Source organism: Lygodium microphyllum, unplaced genomic scaffold (assembly GCF_053477565.2).
Source record: "Lygodium microphyllum isolate KBCC unplaced genomic scaffold, Lygodium_microphyllum_v1.1.10 scaffold_39, whole genome shotgun sequence".
Lineage (NCBI taxonomy): Eukaryota > Viridiplantae > Streptophyta > Polypodiopsida > Schizaeales > Lygodiaceae > Lygodium > Lygodium microphyllum.
In genome coordinates, this window is record NW_028229522.1 from 1,501,431 (window position 1) to 1,525,984 (window position 24,554).

At 40.1% G+C, this 24,554-nt stretch overlaps 1 protein-coding gene across 3 annotated transcripts; it reads left to right on the forward strand.

Annotated features, from left to right (window-relative positions):
• The first annotated feature begins 458 nt into the window (after positions 1-458).
• Positions 459-24,136, forward strand: LOC148009122 (tRNA (guanine(26)-N(2))-dimethyltransferase 2-like). 3 transcript variants are annotated; one of them, XR_015689869.1, is made up of 13 exons: positions 460-660; positions 7,642-8,031; positions 8,304-8,391; positions 8,475-8,596; positions 9,654-9,793; positions 9,888-9,960; positions 12,011-12,099; positions 12,185-12,290; positions 16,865-17,077; positions 18,372-18,566; positions 18,660-18,737; positions 19,237-19,347; positions 23,372-23,507. XR_015689869.1 is itself a non-coding variant. In XM_087673806.1 (12 exons), the coding sequence occupies exons 1-12, from the start codon at positions 532-534 to the stop codon at positions 23,696-23,698; spliced, it is 1,950 nt and encodes a 649-aa protein (XP_087529932.1). In that variant the 5' UTR covers positions 460-531; the 3' UTR covers positions 23,699-24,136. The 3 variants fall into 3 exon arrangements, 2 of the variants coding, with proteins under 2 accessions (XP_087529933.1, XP_087529932.1); XM_087673806.1 differs by lacking the exon at positions 19,237-19,347 and having other exon boundaries at positions 23,372-24,136; XM_087673807.1 differs by lacking the exons at positions 18,372-18,566; positions 18,660-18,737; positions 19,237-19,347; positions 23,372-23,507 and adding an exon at positions 17,734-18,365 and having other exon boundaries at positions 459-660.
• The last annotated feature ends 418 nt before the right edge of the window (positions 24,137-24,554 follow it).

Genomic DNA, 24,554 nt, shown 5'->3' on the forward strand with positions numbered 1-24,554 from the left:
TTTGCTAGTTAAGAAACGTGGCATATGCTTGTTGGTTTATCATCCTCTCTCTTCATCTCTTCCCCTTTTTGCTCATCTTTATCTTTCTCTCTCCTTTAGAAAAGTTGCTGACATAGGGTCCAATAACTATCAACGATGTATAGATGGTCCTTTGAGTAGTCTTCAAAGTTAGACAACATGTTGAAGGACTTGGTGCGGTTCTTTGAGCAGTCTTCAAATTTAGACAACACGTCGATGGACTTAGTGCGTGTCTTGTCTCTTAGAAACCTTGATTTGAACTTTAGCTATTTGGTGGCCGATACCGCGATGGTCTTTGTAGGTGGATGCGAGGAAACGCTCTAAGATTGGCTGAAGTCTTGTTTGACTCTTGAGGTCATTAAAACCCTTCAAGTGACCTTAAACATGAAGGTAGGCCCCTTTACCCTAAACCCCAATGAAGGACCATTAATAAATACAGAAGTCAAGAGGTTTTATTCCAAGGCGACTGAACGTTGAAGGCTTTTCGTCTCGTGTTGCAGAGGGACCATCAGTATGGGGGAGGGCAAACCCAAGGGCTCTGGCAACCCGCCTCCTGTCAACCCTTCTGATTTCACCATTCTCAAAGAAGGCCAGGCAGAGATATTGATGCACGGCAACGATGTCTTCTACAACAAAGCTCAGGTTTTTTCAAGTTTTTTGTAACTCTCTGTCACTCGTTAGCGAGAAAGAAAAGCCTCATCAGTACCGTCACATTAGTTGCGTCTTATGTAGACCAGTAGTACCCTTTCAGGGGAGAGTCACTTTTGATAAGGAGTGACTAGTGTAGAGATTAAGTGAGCAGGTACTGCTGTTAGTTAGGGTTTTATTTATAGAGTGCACGAATGACCAGTGCAAGCATTAAATGAGCAGGTGCTACTGTTAGTCACGGTCTTCCTGTTTCTGTAGAAGGCATAAATGACCAGTGTAAAGTGAGCAGGGGTTCAAAATGCACGAGTAAGCAGTGTAGGGTTTCGGTTAAGTGAGCAGTTGCTACTAGTCAAGTGCAGAAGGACCAGTGCAGTACTCATGGAAATCTTTTTTTTTTTTTGAGAGCCAATGCACAAACCTTTAACTTGAAAAATTGCAGGTTTTTCCAAGGCTTTGGATTCTCCCAAGAACACGCGTAAAATGGACTCCACCCAGCTGAGTGCACACATGCAGACTACTCACATACACAGTCCAAATACTCAGTTGCTGACTCTTAACAAATAACTAAATCCTCAGTCCCTTGTATTTTGAAAAAATCTGCATGTATGTGGGTAATCACCCAATACAAATTTTGCAAACTACAAATAGTCCAAACACTTGGTCATTGACTTGAATAAATTTTAGATGTGTTATAATTGAGGAGGGCAATGTCCCAAACCCTCATTTAGAGGCATGGGCAAAGTTCTCTAGTACGTGCAAGATCAAATAACATCTCTATGTATGTGGAAAATCACTCAATAGAAATCATGCAAACTACTTTCATGCATTATGGCAAAAGCCATGTGGTAAAATGATGCTGATAAATGATTCAGATAGTTGATGGTGGCCAAAGCTTGTAAATATATATTGAAGTTTATGTATAGACTAGAAGTTGCTTATTTAGATGATACAAACTTGTGTATGTAAGCTTGATTTTGTTTATCGGTGACTAAAAGAATCATTATTATTCTATACTAACCTTGATACTTTTCAAGGACTTGTAAAGGTTCGAGACCCTATCTTGGTATTTCAACTACATAGGTTAACATAAATAATTGTGTTAGAGTGCAAATGATTGGAAGTGAGAAAGAGAAAGCATAGTCAGTGATAGGAATCCACAGTGATTAGGGACGAGGGATGGGGGATTGAGATAGGGGGATGAGGGAACATGGGGGACAAGGGGTGGGGACAAATTTATAGGTTTCCTAGACATGATTAAGATACTTTACAAGGAAATGAAACTAATATAATGTCTCAACTCAAAAATATTCTTAAAGTGTCATTTAAAGCTTCAAAACACTACAAGAGCCATGAAATATGAAACTTAATTGAATAGTGAATACTGAATACTCAAATTGAAGAGTAGAAGCAACAAGTAACAATGGCAAATCGTGACTTTAGACTAAGAACTTAAAAATAATAAATACCGTATAATATGAAGAGTCAAGACGAAAGTGGAACACTAAAGTGACTAATGGTTGGGAGCTCAAAGTTTATTCATTATTTATTATTTTTTGACGCAATCGGTCAGCTTTTGGCTAGCTGATGTGCATATTTTTAAATTTTATTTTGGCCTTTATATTGCTGGTCTGTCCTTAGTCATTCCCACTTGAGTTTTGCAGGTGGAGAGAGATCCATGATGGAGATACACTTGATAGCCCGTTGTACATTTTTGGGAGCTGAAAATTTATTTATTATTTACTAGTTTCTGATGCAGTTGATCAATTTTTGGATGGCGAGCTTGCATATCTTATTATTTTATTTTGGCCTTAATATTGTTGGCTTGCTCTCAGTCATTCCCACTTGAGTTTTGTAGGTGGAGAGAGATCCATATTAGAGATACACTTGATAGACCGTTGTAGATATTTGCTTTCTTTATTTTAGCTTTCATTAATTGCAAATTTTTGCGTTCTACTACATTTTTCTCTCTCCCTTTTCTCTTTGTGTTCATTTTTTTTCAATCTAGTCATATACTTCCACATTTGTTATACTCTAATACCACTTATATCCATACAATTACGATGTTATCAATATACTTGCAGTTTGTTATTCTGCACAGTTTGCTGCTTGTTTGCTGATCTCAAATACAATAGGGATTTGCTTGCAATGTCTCGGCATTTGTTAAAGTATGACATACTTTTTTGCTCATACTCTTTGTCTCCATTCTTCAGAGAAGTTTTTGGTCAATTTTCCATTTGTGTAGTGTGTTTACTATATTGAGTATTATACTTATTCATTTATTATTTAGTTTTTATTATCTTTTGTGTTAATCTTAATTCTAAATGTATTTCTTTATTAGTTTGTGCGTTGCTTGTATGATAGTGTTTGCATTCCATAGACAAGTATTTTGTTTACATGGTATTAGAGCTAGGTGTTCACAAAAGAAATCTAGCTCCTTGATTAGAAAGCTCTATCCTTAGAAATTGAGACTATAAAGGGAAGATGATATCGAACACATCCATATCTACTCAATCCCCTACAAAGCTTATGTCGAGAATTGAGCAGGAGTGGCTTCCATAACCAACTCTAAAAGGACCCAACATGGCTGGAGACTCTTTCAATACATTATAGAGATGCATTCTTATTCTATCATAGACGAGGGGTTGCAGTTGATTATGACTCACAGAGCCAAGAAGAATGAAGAGCTTGATAGAATATAAGAATTGAATGGTAGTTATTTGAGGAAGGTATATATGGCTCTTTGGATGTTGCACATGTCTGTTGATGTGGAGAGCCGTGAGGTATCCATTAGGGATGGATTCCTCTCTTAGAGATCGAGAGTATGTTCTCTACTTTGAGACCTTTTCATCTATTTTGGTTTAAGGTACACAAATCTTAACATTTGTCCGTTTCACTTTTTTTACATCTCCTCCTTTGTAGTACTATGGTAAAGATCATGTTGAAGCTAGAGTGTCATATATTGATCATGGTAAAATTCCCATTGAAGACCCATTTTTGTATGTTAATAGTCAAAGGGCGACTAAAGAAAAAAGATTGATAAGATTTTTTTTTTCTTTTTTTCTATGAATTTTACTTCTCAAAGTTAAAATGAGTATGATGATTCTTTTTTTGGCATTTTACATTATCATCTTCATTTTAATTTTCATTTGTAAATCAAAATCAATTTGTTGTATCTTTATCATTATTTATACCACAAATTTAAACCTTAAGTTACTTTTTCCGTTGCATTAGTTGTACCATGCACACCATTTGTATTTTTATTTCAGACACTGCATGTCATTCCATTTACCACATTGGGGGTTTTCAAATGTAGACATAGTCTTTAGAACCTCTATACCCAGTTTAGAATGATGCTCATGCATCTTTGGGAGAGGCTCAACCTCCACCTTACACACCTTTTAGGCTAGTCATATCATAGGGTCTCTACTTCTTTGATGATGTTCTTGTCATTATTATTCTTAGGCTCTAACTGGAGCATTCTCTACAACAACTACATGCACAGTAGAAAAACTCCCAGAGCCTCACCTCACATAGGCCTTGATAGCTAGTGTAGTGGTGGTCCTAGTGCTCGTAACTCGAGTAACAACTTGACGCCTTGACGAGTGTGTGAGACTTGACCTTCTATCTCCTTGAGCTCCATATAAGGATCCTTGATGATAGACTCATGCTCCTCATTTCGCTCTTTGTTGACACTCTTCAAGGTGACCCTGCTCAACTTCAACTCATTAACATTGACCTAATTGGAGCAAAATAATAAGTTGCATATGAAGATTCAAATTTAACTTTGAAAGACATTGGACAATTAAAATTTTAACTTAGCATTTACTTGTTTGGCCATAGGTATCTCATGCACAGTCTGTAGTATATGTAAGTTAGAGTGACAATAAGGTAGTTGCCCTAATTTTCGTGTGCTTAATTTATTTCGAATCTTAGTATGTATGAGAGAGTATGTTGACCAATTTCTCTTGCACGAACTAGTTGAGCAATCCTAGATTAGGTTTAAAAAAAAAAAGATCTTCAATGTTCAAACTTCACATAGCAATAAAAAATTATAAACTCTTAAGGTTCTAGTTTCTAGGTGACCACTTACAAGTTTAAATTGCAAGCTTGAAACTTCGAAAGTTCAACTCCTATGTGCAAGCAGTCTCAAAGTAAATTTTTGGACATTGGATGCTTGATATCCAAAATATTTTTGCCAAAATAGAGGCTTAATCAAAGAGAGCCTCTTCTAGTGCAGAGCGCTGGCAAAAGCAATCTCTCTTTGGTTGCTATAGTTTATGATTTTTTTTAGAAATGCTATGTGTTGGTCCTCATTTAATGGCTTTAGAAGATAGACATTTCTATCGGTTGTCAACTCCCGATCCATGAAAAGAGATGGAGATTTATAGGTAGGATGTAAGAGGATAGCAAATATTGTGGATGGATCATCTTATCCATTTTCATATTTTTCTCGACCAAGTAAAGGATGTCATTACACCTTGGTGTGGTATCCAATAGATCGACACCACATTAAAAAAAACCATTACATTTAGCGTTTCGATTTTAAAACTTAGTTAATGAACTTTTATATATTAAAGTATTTATCTTAGGTCCTCGACATCAAGTGCTCTACATGTCTTGATCTCTTCTCAATGGCCTTTTTGATAAAGTGTATGAGAAGCCCTAATGTGGTACCTTTCATGTCAAAGGCTTGCATAATACCCTATACAAGGGGATAATCGCTATGATCAATGCCCATACATTGAGACAAAATGTCTCTCTCAAGGAAAGCCTCTAAATGGCTTTCCCCTCTCCCATACTTGAGAGTGACTCCTCTTGTAGGTGCGCCTTGAACTCCTTGGAGACCATGGCTTGCTGAATTTTATTTTGTTGATCATATAGTCTTCCTAAAACCAACCATATGGCAGCGAAACAGGACTTGGAGGGCTTGTTTAACTCCATATCAATGTAGGCTCAAAAGATAGCTAAGAGCTTTACCTTTTTCTTGATGAAATCTACAATGCGGCAAGAATCCACAACAATCTTTTTCACCCAATCAAGTGACCCAATGTCTTCCATGAGAAGCTCAATGCATTGGGTGGCACTTGGGGTCCAAACAATGGATGGAAATTGTGGTTCAAGCAAGCATCCTATGCTCTGATTTCAGTGACCACTTGTACCATGTTGGCCATACCAATCTACAAGGTACAAGAGAAAGAGAAGGTAGGTGAGAATCAAGATTGAGGGTGTAGATGAAGTGGAAGAGGTATTGAGATAGATGAATCATGAATTATAAGTTATGAATGATGAGATAAAAGATGCAAATTAGATTTAGGGAAGGTAGAAGAATCAGTCATTACTCATGAGTCATGACAACTTATAAGTAATCTAGATTGAAAGATTCTAAAAAATATAGAGCGAAACGTAAACGGTAAAATGAATATTGAACTATAAACAAAGATTTAAATTTTGATTTTTAGGATTACATCAATAATAGCTCATTGAATGTGTGTGTATGTGAAAGCCCCCGTTGTGATTTGTCCTCTTTGCTCTGCATCCACGGCCCACAAGAAAAAGGTGCAAAGAAACAAACACATCCAAAAACCCTGAAGTAGGCAACAGTGGGTGTTCTACCATACATCTTTTAAGTTTTTATACGGTGATACATGATGAGTCAATGCTGTAGGTGTCTTGTTCATGTTATGTACTGCAGTATGCACTGCCTCTGCCCAATATGTCAATGGCGTATTCATTTGGTTCATCATTGCCCTAGCAATCTGTGCAAGGATATAGTTCTTCCTTTCTACCACATCATTTTGTGAGGTGTGTAGCTGGATGTCACTTGTCTTTTGATTCCATGATCTCCCAAAAAATCTGAAAATTCATATGACATGTACTCTCCTCCATTATCAAACCTCAAACATTTTATGTGACAACCAAACTGTTTTTCAACCATAGCTCTTGTCCCGGTCCCGATCCCCCCTTCCCTATTTGTTTTGGTCACCCCATCCTTGATGACTATAATGGCAGCCCTATTTGTAGGCTCTCTTAGTTTCCATCCACAAGAAGTCTAGTGATAAAATCAAAGCCAACCATCTGAATGCTATTGATCCATTGAGTTGCAAAAACATCAGCCAACTTTTTAGTTTTAGTGGCATCATGAGAGTTAATAAAATACATCTCACCATGTGAATATGCAACCACACCATTAATGGAATGCCTTTTGAGTGTCCAACCACCACTCATCTACAATCAAGTGTTTTCAGCTGCAATCTCCATGACACGTCTCTCCTTCTCTAAAAGAGTGGTGTGCAAAGACTTGGGAGGGTGGATCATATCAGGATCTGGCTTTTGCAATATGTTTACTCATTCTTAAAGTACTCGGACCTAGCTGAAGCATTGAGGGTTTCATTAAGGCCATTCTATCATTCTGCAAGACTAGTTCCTGGTTTGTCATAATGCTTACTTGTATGACCTTTACATGTCATGATGTGCAAGCAAGAGCTGTGGCATAAAGGTTTGTATTTTCATGATATTCTAACTCAATGAAATCAGATCTTGTAAGAGCATTTGCTGCAAATAAAATTAGGCATGTTCCTCTGATGAAGCTATGATAGCACTTCTTGTGCAGTCAGACATGGCATTTTTTTCCCCTTGAGGTGTGTATTGCTAAAAAGACTTATCTATTGAGTAAACACATACGGTAGTATATGTAGAAAAAGGATCTGTTAAGAAAGTCAGGATATGTAGACCTAATGAGCTATTGAATAGCTAGCATATCTTTTTCAGATTTAATTTTACTTAGTTATTGCTGTAAGAATCACGTTAGTTACACATGGTATGCATGCTGTCAAGGACTATTTTATCAAGTACCCTAAAAAGGGATAAGAAAGGAGGAAAATGAGCTATCCAGCAGCAAGTTCTCTTTATGGTACCATGGTGCTGCAATTATGCTCTTTGCACTGACACGTGGTGCTCTTTGTTTGTTACATGCAGATTGTCAACAGAGACTTATCTATTGCAATAATGAAGACGTTTGCTAGCAAATGTAAAGAGGAACATTTGAGTAGGAAGGGGAAAAGAAAAATTCAATCAGCTTGCCTGAAGTCTGCAAATGGACGAATTGAGAATGTAGCCTCAAGTAATGATGCTCTGATCAACACCAACAATTCAGAAGAGGGGAAGTCTAGTCTGCAGGCAGAACATGCTGAAGATATGATCTCAGGCAATGATGTTCCATCTAATGCCAGCCATTTACAGGAGGGGGACTGTAGAACAGATAGTGTGCAAGTAGAACATATTGAAGCAGAAGCAAAAGCTGCATCAGAGCATGTTGAATCAATGGAAGCAAATATTGTGGCAATGAAACCACTCCGTATCCTGGAGGTCTGCTACACTGTCTTGCTTTTCTGTATTGTCAATGCTACACAGGCTGATAAAGCTGAAATCTCAATCAGACAATGTTGTTTTCTGTAATAAGGGGTCTCTTTTCCTTAGGCAACATTATGGCTGTATAATAATTCAAACTTGAGACTTGTTTTTTCATGTTCGGTGTACATGTAGCTTTTAGCTGCAATTACAATTCCTGGAGTATATGGCCTCTTTTCTTTTCAGAACTTCAAAAACTGTATTGACCATGATTGTCTTCTTTTTTCAAGGCCTTGGCAGCTTCAGGCTTGCGAGCATTACGGTATGCACGGGAAGTTGAAGAGGTGGGGTCAGTGGTAGCTTTGGATATTGACAATGGTACTCGTCCTTTTCGTTTTCTAGTTTACTGCAGAATCTTGATATTGCTAAAGATAACTTGGGCATGTTTTTTTGATATCCAGTTGCTGTTGAGGCTTGCAAGCGTAACATAAAGCTGAATGGCAAGATTGCTATTTCAAAGGTTCAAGCTGAAAAAGCAGATTCAAGAATGTACATGATGACTCATGAAAAGGAATTTGATGTGGTAATTTTCATGGTCTTTTACTAAATGACTTGAGAGAGATTGCAAGAGTAAAAGTTCAAATCAAGTTCATGTGGTTCTGAATAATCGTACGTTGAAAATTTACAAGGTCATGTACCATGAGCTCATGTTAAAAGCTTTGTAGGTCATCTACTGGAAGCTTTATGGAATGCTTTAGAAATCCGACTTTGAAACTTCCAATCTTGATTGTTTACAGAGTTTTGTTGATTTGGAAAGCTCCCTCAATTCTAGGGGCTTTCATCCAGGCCCCTCTTCAAATTAGTGAAGTATTGATCACCATCAACTTTTGCTTCCTCTACTTCCTGGTTCGGATAATTTTGCAAAGGAATTGAAAGCTCAAGAACTAAACTTTGCTTGTATGTCAAATATACAGCCAATTTAGATAGCTTAATTTATTAACAATTGAGCTCTCATGCTAAAAGCTCTCATCTCTGTAAGCTCCATGGAATGGTTTAGAAATCCCACTTTGAAACTTCACACCTTTTTATCCTTCCACTCTTTCTTTCGAAAGCGTGATTGTTTACAGAGTTTTGTTGATTTGCAAAACTCCCTCAATTCTAGGGGCTTTCTTCAAGGCCCCTCATCAAATTAGTGAAGTATTGATCACCATCAATTTTTACTTCTTCTACTTCCTGGTTCAGATAATTTTGCAAAGAAATTGAAAGCTCAAAGACTTGTTTGTCAAATATACAGCCGATTTAGATAACTTGATTTATAACAATAGAGCTACAGCACCACACAACAAATGCCACCACCTCCACCATGTGTTCTACTGTGTGTGTGTGTGTTTTCAAGAATCTGACTTTTTGCCTACAATATTCCAGTTCAAAGGCCAATGATTGATCTCCTTTATATTTGTATGCTTTTCAGTTCTATACCTAAAAGGATGCAGCATTTTGCAGTGCAAAAGTAGCTTGCTTGATCCAAGGAAGTCTTTGTTTTTCACAAATTGACACTTAGACTTATCATAATACAGAAGGACATAAATTGACTCTGAACATTAAGCATTTCTGATAGCAAATCTTGGATGTTTGTCTAGGTGGACATTGATCCTTATGGATCTCCATCCGTGTTTCTGGATTCGGCTGTTCAATCTGTGGCCGATGGTGGTGTTCTCATGTGCACAGCCACTGATATGGCTGTTTTATGTGGGAACAATGGAGAAGTTTGCTACAGCAAGTAAGCTACATGGGTGATTTGGTATAATAAGTTGTACTCCTTTTTAGTCTTCTTGAAGTGGCTCAACAACTGACAGTTTAGATTTCTGCTTTAGGTATGGGTCTTATCCTGTCCGTGGAAAGTATTGCCATGAAATGGCGTTGCGAATATTGCTTGCTTCTATTGAGGTATTAAGATCCAGACTTCTATTGAGGTATTAAGATCCAGATTTTATGACTTGCTGATGAAGTTATTAGTCTGGCTGTTTGTTATTTTCATTATGATAGGTCTCTGTGATATTTGAATGAAGTTGCCTATTTAAGGGGTATCCGTGTGAATGACCAGCAGCAATTCTAACATTTGCCAACTATTGATCCTATGCACTAATCTTTTAACTCACTGTCACAATTTCTCCTTTACTTTTCACAAATCATTCTCAACAATTATTCTATCTTTCACTAGTAGCTTTTGTGCTGTTACTCTACGTCTTCAATTTTCTATGTTTTGATCTGCATCATGTTCTTCTAACTTCTTCATGAACTTTGCGTTTGTGGTTGTTGATTCGTCATATTTGTGCCTCCTGCACTAGCATTGTCACATTATCCCCTTCATCAAGTATATTGTCATTTCTAGATTGTTTATTTGCATGCCTGAAACAATCAATAGGCAGGGCATCTGCATTTGTAATGGTCATATGTCTCTGCCTTCTACATCTGGCATCTCTGGCAGAGGCCTGTCCTTCCATGACTCACCAGAATATCTCCTTGCGGCAACGTGGGGCTTGTGTGAGGTGGTCAACATCTGGCCAATGTATCCTGGTCTGATAATGAAGCTGTCCTCAAAAGATGTAGAAGATATCCTTATAGAAGGCCTCCTACATCTGGCATCTCTGGCAGAGGCTTGTCCTTCCATGCCTCACCAGAATATCTCCTTGTGGCAACTTGGGGCTTGTGTGAGGTGGTCAACATCTGGCCAATGTATCCTGTTCTGATAATGAAGCTGTCCTCAAAAGATGTAGAAGGTATCCTTATAGAAGGCCATCTTTGTGTTGAGTGTGATGAGGTTGGTGTTATCTATGTCTATCCTGGTGATGTTCATCTTGATGACTTGGATCCGCTCCAGATGGCTGATCTGCATTATGGGTGTAGAGTGTACAATAGTGGCCATAGTGCATCTGCATGGGTTCATGGTCCCTCAACTGTGTACTAAGTTTGTGCAGACAAGCACCTGCTGCTGTGAGGAGTGTAGTGCCAACTGGGGTTGCATTCTGAAGTCAGCTCCTGTAGCTTATGGATGTACATGACTACCTCGAACAGAGCCTTAACCTCCATGGTTGTAGCAGCAAACTCCAGCTGTATGACATCATGACTAGTGGTCTCCCCATCCTCCACCATCCATTGTCAAAGCCAGGTTCCCATAAAAACAGTTTGTACATCAGGACTGGAGGTGATCAGTGTATCAAAAAGCCATAGTTGTGTCCTTGGTTCTTGGAATTGGATCTGGCTGCACTGTCTCTGCATTAATATCTGGAGAAGACCCAAAAAAGTTTGAAGTCGACAGTTTCTGAGTACATGGCTGGGGGTAGACAAGTGTCGGACTCAAAAACTCACTCATGCCTTATTTATGATCAGCACCATGAGTTTCTTTGCCTAAATATGAACACACAAAGGTTGAATGGTTGGAGATCAGATTCTCAGCTACTTATTATAAAACATTAGTTCTTACAACAAAACATTAGTTTCACATGGTTCAGGGTACAATGTATAACTAGTAAAGGTGCTGGCTGGAAAGTGACAACTTGCAAAGGAGAGAGGTGGAGCTGAAGAGAGTTACAGAATGCTTATACTTATTTCTGAACTAGGATCAAGTACCTCAGACACAGTCTCAGTGACTTTCTATCCTATGCCTTAGAAATGAGTTAGGCTTCTTTATGGTGAAGTCTGTAGTTGTTAAGTTGATAGGATTCTAGGTTACCTTCAAAAGCTTTTTATGTAGGATGGTAATACAACCAAAATCCAGCATGAATAGTATGAATTCAAGGATTTGATGATTTGTTGATTTGTTGGTGTCCCCAAAACCAAAATTTTGTGCTAATATGGCATCTCCAGTTGTGCTTGTGCTGGTCTGAACTTCTACTGTTGGGTTCTGGTGATAGGTTGCTTTTGCCCTCTGAGGCTGTGTTTACTTCTTATCATGTTAAATCTGTGTTGACTTCTTCTCATTTTATGGTTGGCGCAGAGTCATGCAAATCGTTACAAGCGATATATTGTACCTGTTCTTTCTGTTTCAATTGATTTCTATGTACGAGTGTTTGTTCGCATCTTCACGTAAGTATAGTGTTTTGTTCTGTCAGCATTGTCAATAACACTTGCAGCATAATCCACTGATGTGTGGCCAATCTGGTGTGCTCAGATCAGCTAATGCTATCAAATCTTCGCCCAGCAAGCTGTCATATCTCTATCAGTGTGTTGGGTGTGATGCCTTCCACTTACAACCTGTAGGGCGTGTCATTCAAAAGGTCAGGTGTTTATGCAATATGACTTAAAACATACTTTGGAAAGCATAAAAATTTGCATAAAGCATACTTGCTCAGTTTCTTTTGGCTCTTCATGCAAGTTGGCTTCTGGTGTCAGTTATCACATTTGATATGAGCAGGAGGAAACCATGTGGACATACAGATGTTGATACAGAAAATACAATATTGTGAACGATGTGTGTTGAAAATGTGAACTCTGCCATTGAATTGATTCATGTGACCAAAGCCTTCATGCTTGATACTATACAGTTATTGATCTTCTAGATATCTATTAACGTAAGAAACAAACTTAATAAGTAATTGACTACGCAAATTTTTAAAAAATGATACGAGTTATTTTTCTCCCATGCTGTGAGAATGATTTGCTGGGACCCATCTAACTTGTGAATGGTAATAGCAGTGCTGCTGTAGTACTAGCATCTGGCAAGCTAGCTGTGAAACTCGCACTGAAGAAATCTGTAAGAATCCGCTACCTCCCTAGCCCTACCTCTGTCTCTGTCCTCCTACTCCTCAAAACTTTCTCTCTCTGTGTCTAGAGCCCTGGTAAAAACAATCCTAGATGTTTATGTTCCTTGTGCTCCATCATCCTACGGAGAGGTGTAAACCCATCAGTTAAAAGGAAATGAAATCTCCCTTGGATCTCATAATATTCAGTACATCTACAAATAAAATGCTTCTCAAACTCAACCTTTTGGTAGCATAAATGCCAAATGTGTGCATCCTCAGATATGTATGTATACTGTCCGTTTGCAATCTTTAGCTAGTGCGATAATGTATCCATTTATGATGGGCTGAAAATGAATTCCTTTGCTGAGATGTGCAAGAAATGACATTGATATTGTGCCATGCTCATGTGGTGGGGCTTTGGAGGGTTGCATCCATGTACAATATGTACCAATCTTGACAATATTTGATGTGGTAACTCAAGTTTATTGTATGTGAGTGAGATGTAAGTATGGGTAATCCAAATCGTAATGTAGTAGTGAGAGTGCATCTATTTGTGATCCACGTATCCTACACCATGGTTGAATCTTGGCATACCAACAATGTGTCTCTCCACTCTTGGTTAACTATCTTGAGGAAGTCAATGCCAATCGTGGATACATATACCTAGGGAGTTGAAGCAAGTCATTGATTAAAATAAGACCTCCATAACCACAAGTGCTACTCTTATCTTTGCTCTAACAATCTAGAGGGGTACCAATGGTTTGCTCCACATGATACAAGCAATCATATCACTAGTGGCCTCTCGATACTCTTCAAGTTCTTTCACAAAGATTTGGGTCCCATATTGGAGATCCATTTAACAAGGCTAGGGTAACCAATTAACAACCACAATTTAGTTTGGGGTTCTTCGAATTAATATATGTACACTTTTTCTTGCTATTTTAAGGGCCATATGCCCATCATGGAGGCTATTGCATCTCGTAATGGAAATATAGGTCTTGTGAATGTGACCCCCAAAATATACATAGGATTTGGCATGTTCAATTGTATCCCCTCCAAGAACAAATTGGTGCTTCACAAGACCTACATTTTCAACGCTTGCAATGCATTCACATGTATTTGCAAGACCTCCAAGCTTTCCAATGAATATAGGTCTTGTGAATGTCCATGCAAAGTGCTTGCAATGCATTCATGTGTGTTTGCAAGCGTGTGATTAGTACCACATCGTCAACATACAACAAGATGTGTATCAATATGCCAACCAAGCTCGCACTTAGTCCCCTTAACCTATCCACATGATCCAAGAGCCTATGGACATATACACAAAATAAAGAAAGTGAAGAGTGGACACCCTTGCTTCACCTCGACGGTATTGTCTATCATATTGGAAAGCCCTCTAGAGCATGTACCCTACCTTTTTTAGTGAGTCACATCAGGCATGAATTGTTGAGAAACCACTTTTTCAGTTTCTTCACTTTAGTTAGGGTTTTGCATTGATCCCCAGAAAGGGTTGGTGTTGTCATTCTGGTCATTTTATGAGTGGCGCCCACTTAGTCTTGTGCCACCCTTGACAGTTGAGGCCTATAAATAGGTAGCCTTTCCATTCATTCACACCCCCCTACGGTCATTCTCTTCCACTCTTCTTTCGTCATTTCGACACCCTTCTCTCTCCTCACCATTGCTGCTCATACCCCTATGGAAGGACATTGTAGTTTGTGGTTACCATCCACCATCTCCACTTTGTGTTCTATTGTTGTATTCTACTACCGTTTTCTATTGTGGTGTTCTATTGCGACATTCTATTGCCGCATTTTATAGTGGCGTTCTGGTGTTGTGTTTTGCAGCCTGGCCGACTTTCGGTATCTGAGGATTGCGCTGCGCTCCCTTGACAATTGGTGATCATCTTCTTCATCCCTGACGGCATCAGAGGATTGTGTTCAGCTCCCTCAACAACTGTGCTTCACCTTCCGGTGTTTACTTTGATAGCAATGGCTTGGAGGACTACGTTTCACTCCCTTCATAGTGCAAATTTCCCACAGGTGCTACCGCGTGATTTAGACAGGACTATAGTCATCTTTTGAGCTTTGGTTCCATTGTATTAGCTTTTCTTCACATAGCATGATTCAGTGCTTCATCATCTTGTTCTTTTGTGTTTTTTGAGTTTCTCTTCTCTCTGAATGTTTGCCATACACACTCTATGTTTCCCCTTGCAAACCCTACTATCTCTTTGGTTCGTCGTATATTCTAACATGGTATCATAGCATATATGTTATTTTGACATAAATCTCCCATTGTAGATCCTCTGGAGTGCCAAAGTCTTTATGGCAAATGTTGGTTGGTGCTCTTTTTGTTGCTTTCGCACTCTCAAGACATCATATCTGAAATGGCTGCTATTTCTATTGTACAACATGTGAAGAAACTTCTTGTCATTGGTTTCTTTCTTTTCTGTAATGAGAAAAGTTTGGTCTATACTGTCTGCTATTTGGTCTCAAGTGGTAGGGCTGTTGATGCTTCCAGTGGACTGGGTCTTTGCACAGCCCGAATTCTCAGATCCTATGCAGTCGCATCTGAAAGTTCTCTTTCACTTTGTGCACTTCTAGGGCTGTTGTCACATATAGACTATGCGGGTTGCATTTAGTTTTGATTCTGCTTCTGGAGTGCAGAGTTGTATTACTTGTTTGAAAGGCCTTCTCCATTCTCAGCTTGACATCATTGAGGTAGTAGTTATTCTTCCTTGATGGGATTTTCTTTCTTGGCACACTACAGTTCCTTCGGTTCCCATGTCAGTCATAGACCGTTTGTACTTGTAGTCATGTTGTACTTCTGAATTTTGTGTTTTGGTAATTAATAAAATTACCCTTCATGAAAAGGAAAAAAGAGAGGGGGGGAGGGACGGAAGTAGGAGCAAGTTAGATTGTAGTGGCCATTGTGTCTTTTGTACTATGCATGGGAACATCTCACTTTTTTGTTTCTTGCATGGTGAGTAGAGATATATGGAATTTCACTTTGAAGGTCTGGACCTCACTAACATTGCACCAGACCTTCACTAACATTGCAAAGGATTACATGAGCACAGGTTTGGGCTTATTCACATGGAAATTCATTTTCTAAAATAAGAAACACAGAAAAATCTCCAACATATGAAACACATTTCTTATCCATCCAAGGCCAAAAAACAATACTTCAGGAAAATAAGCAGGTTTGAGGATGGCTCTTTAGTTTTAGCTTTCGAAAAGCAACCTTTTGGCTCTAGAGTGTAGTATCTGCTATGTAGACTCTTGGACTTACTAGTATACTACTGGTATGTTGGCTGTTTGAACTTTGAAGTGGGCCAGTAGGTGTTCAATTCATTATTGTTTTCAATTTGGATTATCATGTTTCAATATCTCATGATTTGTGTCCTAATGTCATGAGTCAATATATTTTAGAAATGGTAATTGTGACATCTGTTGTCTTTCAGCCTTGGTATTTTCTGAAGCCTTGTAGTGGAAAGTGATCATTAATTATATATGTATTAGGTAAACATGGTTATTTCTGTGCATGTTTAATGTATCCAAACCTTAAGTCCATTAAGTTTTACTCTATCTCTTTCAAATGTTTCCTAAAAGGAAAAATTTACAGGAACTTGCTACCCCGCCCAGATGTTTCTGAGACTCCTGGCTAATGTGTTTGGAAAGATTGCCTCATGCTGACACATTGCTGTGGAAATGCTATTTACTGGATTGGGCTTTGGCACATTTGGTGTACTAGAAATGCCCGTCTTTTCAACGCGGCTGTTGGAATTCATGGTCATAATGGTTGCATTACGGGACGGGGTTGTTATTATGGCAGCTAGCTTGTATGATATTGATAGGTGTTGTTATCCATGTAGTGGTTTCCCCATGGCTGTACATCTTCTGTCACAGTTTGTGTATACTTTCTTATGAAGGTTTCAGTATTCAGGATGGGGCTTCAGCAAGTTTCATTTTTCTGCGAGTAGTTGCGTGGCTTTTTCTGCTTTGTTTTAAAGCTATGTCACTGCTTGACACAGAGAGAGAGAGAGAGAGAGAGAGAGAGAGAGAGAGAGAGAGAGAGCTTCTGTTTGACACAATCTTTATCAAATAATGTAGAACAACAATGCGCGCTACTTACCTGGTATAGGTCCAGTCATTGATCCTGAATGCAAGCATTGTGGAAAGCATTTCAATATGGGGGGGCCCATATGGTCTGACCAGATCCATGATCCAAATTGGGTGAATTCAACTTTGAAAAGTCTATCTGCAGAAAGGGGGAAATACCCAGCATATAACAAGGTGCATGCAGTTTTGACAGCTATATCAGAGGTACATTAATTTCTTATCTGTAAAAATTGTTCCTTCGTCTATGTGCAAGCTTGTGCTGATGTCAAGATGTTTACTTGTAAAAGGAGATATTTATTAATAAAAGTTCCTGAAATTGCTGGCCTTGTTTGTTTCTTTATGCTATGAGAATAAATAGCTTTAGGCATCTAAAGAAAACATTTGGTGCAGTGCTAGATATGGACAATTTTGTTGCACTATGCGTGATATGTTTCACTCAGCTGGCTTGTTTTGTCCATCTGTGGCTTTGATATGGTGCATGCTCTCCGTTTTGTCATTTGTGGATACCATACATTTCATGTTACTCAGTCGATCCAAGTGTGCCGTGCTGAAAGATAAATCTATCCAAGCAGACCTCTCTGTAGCACTGAAAATGACTTTTGAGAAAGTAGTATTTGACTTTGCATATTATGCTACATACATAGGCAAAATAAGCTTCACTAATTGTAGCATGTTTATGAGCTATGTTGAGCTTGCAAAGAATATTTTTAAGGTTTATTTTATGAACCTACGTGGGTACTGTCTGATTATGACATGTCTGTGCCTGCCGGACTTTTAGCTTTCAAAGCATATTGCTGCTCTTCCTTTTTTTTGGTTAACCAGTTCTTAACCGTTGTATATGCTTTTGAAATCTGCTGCAGTATGAGCCCAGCATTTTGTAGCAGGATTTTGGAACAATGCAAGGCTTTGAATGAGAGTCTACTGGAGCTGTTGCAGCTTTCCTATCATCTTGCATGTTTGATCAATGTTGCTCATGGGTGGTGGGAAAAGCTTAGAGTTGTTGTACATTCTTCTATTTTGCTTGTATTTCTGTAAGGAATAGAAGATTTCTAGATTTAGGTGGAACACCATGATTTTTATGTCCTGATGGCAGTAGCCTGATAGGTTAGGTCTGATGTTGCACAGCAGATAATTGTCTTACATCCTCTTGGAAACATTTGTGTTAGGCGAATGCATTCATCACTAGCCATCCTGCTGAAGTAATGTTGAGGTTCAAGGCTCTGCATCTATTGGGTGTGAGTAGTGGAGTGATATTCTCTTTACCTCGTCATTGGTGTGTAGAAGTTCTGCTCTTAAGCAGAGTTGTTACATTAAAGAGCATGGGTTAGTACATTCCTGCATTCTTTGAATTTGACTTAAAAATGTTACAGTTTTGGTAACTTTTCATTATATTATACCTTTCATTGAGATACTTCTTGGAGTGACACGTGTCTACTGCTTGAAATGCTAAATCACTTCAGGATAAAGTCAGGACAAACATTTTTTGGTGGCTGTGCAGGAATTGTTTGATGTGCCTTTGTATGTAAGTGTACACTCTTTGAGTTCTACATTGAAGTGCACACCTCCGTCTGCTAGCTTGTTTCGCTATGCGGTCACTAATGCTGGATATAGGATTTCTGGCGTTCATGATTCTCCCTTGGGTCTGAAGACAGATGCACCAATGGATGTGATTTGGGATATTATGCGCTGTTGGGTATGCTTTCGTTAGGGTCCTATTTAATATCTCTTTTTGATATTGCTCACTCTAGCCAGATTATGTAAGAGAATGTCTTGTTCATGAACTCAGGTGAAGCAACATCCGGTGAAAGATCAGCCTGCGGAGACTCCTGGAAGCAAAATCTTAAGCCAACCACCTGCAATAGAGGTAATGGTTCTCACAACTTATGCTTTTATATTCTGGCTCTTATGCCACCTGCAATAGAGGTAATGGTTCTCACAACTTATGCTTTTATATTCTGGCTCTTATGGTATATAGTCGAGATAAAGCTTTCGAATAATGATGATTGTAAGGATTGGACATTCAAAACTTACCAAATGGTGTATAGTCAAGATAAAGCAAATATTTTGGGTCATGTTTTCAATGTGGTTTTAGCTGCTCTCTGCATTTACTGACAAGGTCACATACTTGTTACATTTTTATTCTGGGTTGATCAAGGTGGCTTTACAGGCTAGTCATCATTACTATATAAATGTTATTAGGGCAGTTCTGATGCTATTTAGGTATTGCTAAGGTGTGAAAAAGCTTTATACGTGACTATCTGTCTAAGCATAATTTCGTCTGTCAAGATCATTCTTTTGGCTGGGTGTGACTAAAGCTTTAGTGCACAAGTGACCATTTGATGAAGTGTAATTTAATCTGTCAGGTAATTCCTGCTTCTGGGTTTCCTATTTGCTGTTGATTGCATGGGCTGCTGCATTGCTCGAGTGTCTTGAGGCCTGCCGATGGATTCAGCCTTGACTCAAGTTTGTAACAGGTCTGGGACTGTAACTTCTTTTTTGGCTTAGCAAACAGTGGCTATGTTACTCAGTGAACAAGGCAGTACAAGGGCTCAACAGCATGGCTGGAGCCAAACAAGAAAGTAGGTTCAACAGTAGGGCTGGATTAGGTCATGTCATATTATATAGAGTCTCTCAAGGTGGTCTGGGGGAAGGCGGAAAGAAGCCAAAGGTGTCAGAAGTGGAGCAGCGGTGGAAGCATAAACATGTGCTGAAATAAACTGCTGAAACACAAGACAAAAAGAGAAAAGAAAAGAACACGATACAGATGAGAACTCAGATGTATGCACGGGAAATGGAATCCATATATTTGAACACGAGATAGTCGCATACAATAGTGAGTCACTGCCTGCGTGGGCACTGGCACTGGCACTGGCTCCTCTCTCCACAGAGTCTGGAGATGGTGAAGATGATGATGATACTGACTGAGGAGGAGCACTGTGTATAAATAGGTTGAAAAAGTGGGGAGCAATAATGTTGGTCGGACAGCATTAATGCTAGCCGACTGGTGCATAAAATGCCCCAATGGCATAAAATGCCACACTAGAAAAAACCTAAAATACCTAATAAAAATGCCCAGCCCAGATCAAGCTCAGACTCACACATGAGCTGACAAATACTCTGCTAACACCCTCTCTCAGATCATGGGTGATCTGATACAATACAATAGGATAATGAAAAGGGATCAGAAACTATACAACATAGAACCACCAAGTAGAACCATGGATACCCAAGCAGTGGGTGATCAAGCCACCATCAAGGTGCCTCGGAGAGAACCTGCTATCGATGTCGATGTCGATCGTACCAAACACTGGAAAATAGAGAAGATCATAGAATGTCTCTGTGTCCATCACCAATATCTCGCAGTAGCATACAAGACCATCCTGTCAAAAATGCCCCTGAACATAGGTGACCATGGATTTCCTGCCTTTGGCCAGACCGCCAAAGTGTCCCCTCATGTGAGCTCCAGACGAAAGCCTCCGGCTCTCTGTTAGATAACCAGCTCAGCATGAACCTGGATGTCAATCCCAGCTCCAGGATTTGATTCCGCCAGACTGAAGGCGATGCGTCAGGAACGTCCTTCTCTGGAACTTGTGCACCTGTATAAAAGTATAGATGAGGCGCGGCTGCCCCATCTGAACACCCGCTCACACTTCCTCTCTGGCACAAGAGAGTCGTGAGGGATGACCTCATCACCACTACTAGAAAACAGCCGAGGAAGGGGCCACCAAGCCCTTCCCGCGATCCGAAGAAGAGGATCCCTTCCGCGCCTTGGACTTCACCTTGGTTGGAGGATCGGAGTCGGAGTCTGATGAAGGAGAGGACTCATTGGTAGAGTCAACATCCCGCTGTGTCTTCTGCTCCGTCTTCCTGGAAGCCGCTAACTTCTTGCAGTCCTTTCGCAAATGTCCCTTCTTGCCACAGTGGTAACATTGGGCCTTTGACTTCTTCTTCCCGTCACCCCGCTCTAAAGCTACATAAGCCTCACCTCCATAATGTGCCGGAAGCCGCCCCTGTAATCTCAAGGATGTCTCATGCTCAAGAAGCATCGAGGTCATATGTGTAAAACTGACAGGAGTCGATGATGTCTGCGCCCGCAAAGCATTGGCCACTCCATCAAACTCTGGGGGGAGCTTGTAGAGGACCGTCCCGACGAGATGCGCCTCGGGAAGAGCAGATTGCATGTGCCGAAGTTGGTCTTGTACTTGCGTATCACGAAGAAGAAAAGACTGAATAGTATCTTTCGGCTCAAACTTCATCTGCTGGAGCTGGCCATAAAGTGTGATTGCCCGCATGGTGGAAGGTGCCTCGTACATCTGCTGCAACTTTTGCCATACTTCAGGAGATGTCCTACAGGAGGTAACCGCCGGTAAGACCGCTTTAGAAATACACCGAAGCAACGCCGAGTAAGCATGGGCATCGTCCGAGTCCCATGTGAGCACCGCTTCCTCATGGTTGTCCTCTTCAAAGTCTTCAGGAAGAGGAAAAGGATGGAGAGGACGAGGAGTAGCTCCACAGACGATGTACCATAACCGCTTCTGCACAAACCAAGCTTTCATGACAGCACTCCATGTGAGATAATCAGGTCCATGTAACTTATCATCAGTGGAAGTGCACGGAGGAGCCATATGGAGAGGATAAGAAGAGAAGTAGAGAAGAGATGGAATGTAGAGAGGAAACACAGCCAAAACACAAGCACAGACGGCAGAAAATGAGAGTTCACATGCAATATAACCCAAAATATGATCAATATAAGACAAAATCTGCTGCAGAAAGTCAAAAAATCAGTCAAAAACAGCAAAAACGGCCTGAAGTAACAGTCACCTAGCCACGAGAGACGCTGAATCAGCAAAACGCAGGCTGTAAACTGGAGAAAAACAGGTAGAAAACTGTCGCCAGCAGTTGCTGATGGAAAACACAGGCAGCAGAGGGTGCGTAGGCAGCAGGCGATGGTAAAACTGCAGAAAACGCAGGTCAAACAGGTCGCTTGTAGGGAGCAGCAGCCGCTTGATCAGAAAAGGGGAAAACAGTCTTGAAATCAGCCATAAAATACAGCAGAAACACACATCCTGAAAACTGATACCATGTCAAAAGTGGAGCAGCGGTGGAAGCATAAACATGTGCTGAAATAAACTGCTGAAACACAAGACAAAAAGAGCAAAGAAAAGAACACGATACAGATGAGAACTCAGATGTATGCACGGGAAATAGAATCCATATATTTGAACACGAGACAGTCGCATACAACAGTGAGTCGCTAGCTGTGTGGGCACTGGCACTGGCACTGGCTCCTCTCTCCACAGAGTCTGCAGATGGTGAAGATGATGATGATACTGACTGAGGAGGAGCATTGTGTATAAATAGGCTGAAAAAGTGGGGAGCAATAATGTTGGTCGGACAGCATTAATGCTGGCCGACTGGTGCATAAAATGCCACACTAGAAAAAACCTAAAATACCTAATAAAAATGCCCAGCCCAGATCAAGCTCAGACTCACACATGAGCTGACAAATACTCTGCTAACAAAAGGATGGTGGGTAAATCCAGACACCCGGCAGCATGAAAAATACTTCTCCCAAGTACAGAGGAAGAGATTTGATCTCCTCCTACAAGAACGTGTTTATCATATTCCCATGAGCATGCTGAAATGTGATCTATAGCATGCCAATTCTTTTGCTATCATCGAGGATAACTATATTGATGTCCCTGTCACAAAACAATCTCTGATGCCCATTGCCACCCAGCTGATTATAAGGTTACAAAATTCTTCTGTTGCTTGTTGATGGAGGGGCTTCTAAGAAGTGTGTGAGATGGCAGGGACTGCCAAAGTGGGGTTGTATTGTGGTCACCAGTACAGTACAGATCCCCACGAGCATGCTGAAATGTAATCTATAGCATGCCAATTCTTTTGCCATAATTGAGGATTACTATATTGATGTCCTTGTGACAGAACAAACCTCTGATACCCATTGCCACTCAGCGGATTGTTAGATTACAAAATTCTCCTGTTGCTTATTGATGGAGGGGCTTCTAAGAGGTATGGGAGATGGCAGGGACCACCAAAGTGGGGTTGTATTGTAGTCAGCAGTACATTACAGGCTATCATTTCCTTGGGCACTAAGTTGTTGATTCTTGGTCAAATTTTTATGATGCTGAGCAGGATAGGACTTAAAACACCATCCTTGAGAATTGCATCTACACTGACTGAGACTGTTCCATTCAAGGGAAGTTTGATGTTCTTTCTTGGCTCGCTCACCAACTTTTTAGTGCTAGTGGAGCAAGTTTAGGTCCATTCAGCTCACGTCTTATAGAATTCATTCCTGGATCATAGCCACATACTACAGTTGGTCAAAAGCTTCTCCATAATACTCTAAACAATTCCTTGGATGTAGCTGTTTCTGGTTGGTTTTTTGAGGAGCAAATTAATGCAGAGACATGATTTGAAGCACTTTTAATTTGTTTTCATGTTTGTCAATGTACATTAACTAGTGAGCCTTTCCAGGCCGATTTTTCAAAGGCGAGCTCTGCTTTGAGTAAAGCAAGGGCCAAAGGTGTGCCAAGATTCCTTCCCAATCCTGAAGAGTTTTGGGGACCCAAACCAAGGGCAGGCCGACAAATAACTAGCAAGCATACACCCTCGCTTGGACTGAAGACATCCCCACAGAAACAGCCAAAAGAAGCTGTGGATAAGGTGGTGTGTGAGAAGCCAGAGGGGAAGCGTCAGAAGGTCGAAGCAAATGAGCAGAGTGAAATGGTTGTGTGTGAGGAGCTGCCAGAGGCAAAGCATCATCAGGTCGAAGAAAATGAGCCGAGTGAAATGGTCCAGTAATGTCGCTTGAACTTCTTGAATTGATTTACAGAACACATGGCAGCCACTTCTAGCAACTACTCACATTGGAGAAAATTTTGTCCACAAACAGGAATTTGATTCAGGTGTGCCTTCTTATTACTGATAAGGGGTTTTGAAGCATTTCAAGAGGAAAGAATACCAGGATGTGTGCCTGCAAGTGGGCCCAACAAAAATAATACTAGGCATGGGTATGCCCTCGTGCCTATGGTTACGTTTTTTGGCTGCTAATTTCTGTTGAAAATTTCCAGGCTTTGCAGCAAGACTTCAATGCTTCTGTTGCAAGATGAGTTGGGCTCTCTGCTCTCAGGTTTATCTCACCAGGAGAGAGAGAGAGAGAGAGAGAGAGAGAGAGAGAGAGAGAGAGAGAGAGAGCCTCTCTCTTTGTCTGTGTAAAAGGTGATATCAACATTTGACACATTCAAAAGGTTGTATGGTCTCAAAAAGGTTGTACGAACATTTGACACATACAAAAGGTTGTATGGACATTTGAGGCTGACGTGAGGAAACTACGCATTTTACGGCAAATGCTATAGAGATGACTTCCTAAAGTTTTCCTGAAATTTAATAAATATTGATGTCTACAGTTCTAAGGCCACTACATGAAGCAAAGTATCAACATATATTGGGGACTGATGGATCTTTCTTTTGGAAAGTTGGGAGAACCCAAACATATCAGGTCGTGTTCCCATTGTGGCCCCTTTGTGTCCTCTTAAGCTAAAATAATGGAGCTCATCCTTGCATGTTGCCATGCAACACAAACTTATTTCATTGAACAGTTGCACAAAGTCAATATTGTATGTGCTCATGTGGTTCACCCAGTTAACCTCTCTTTGCA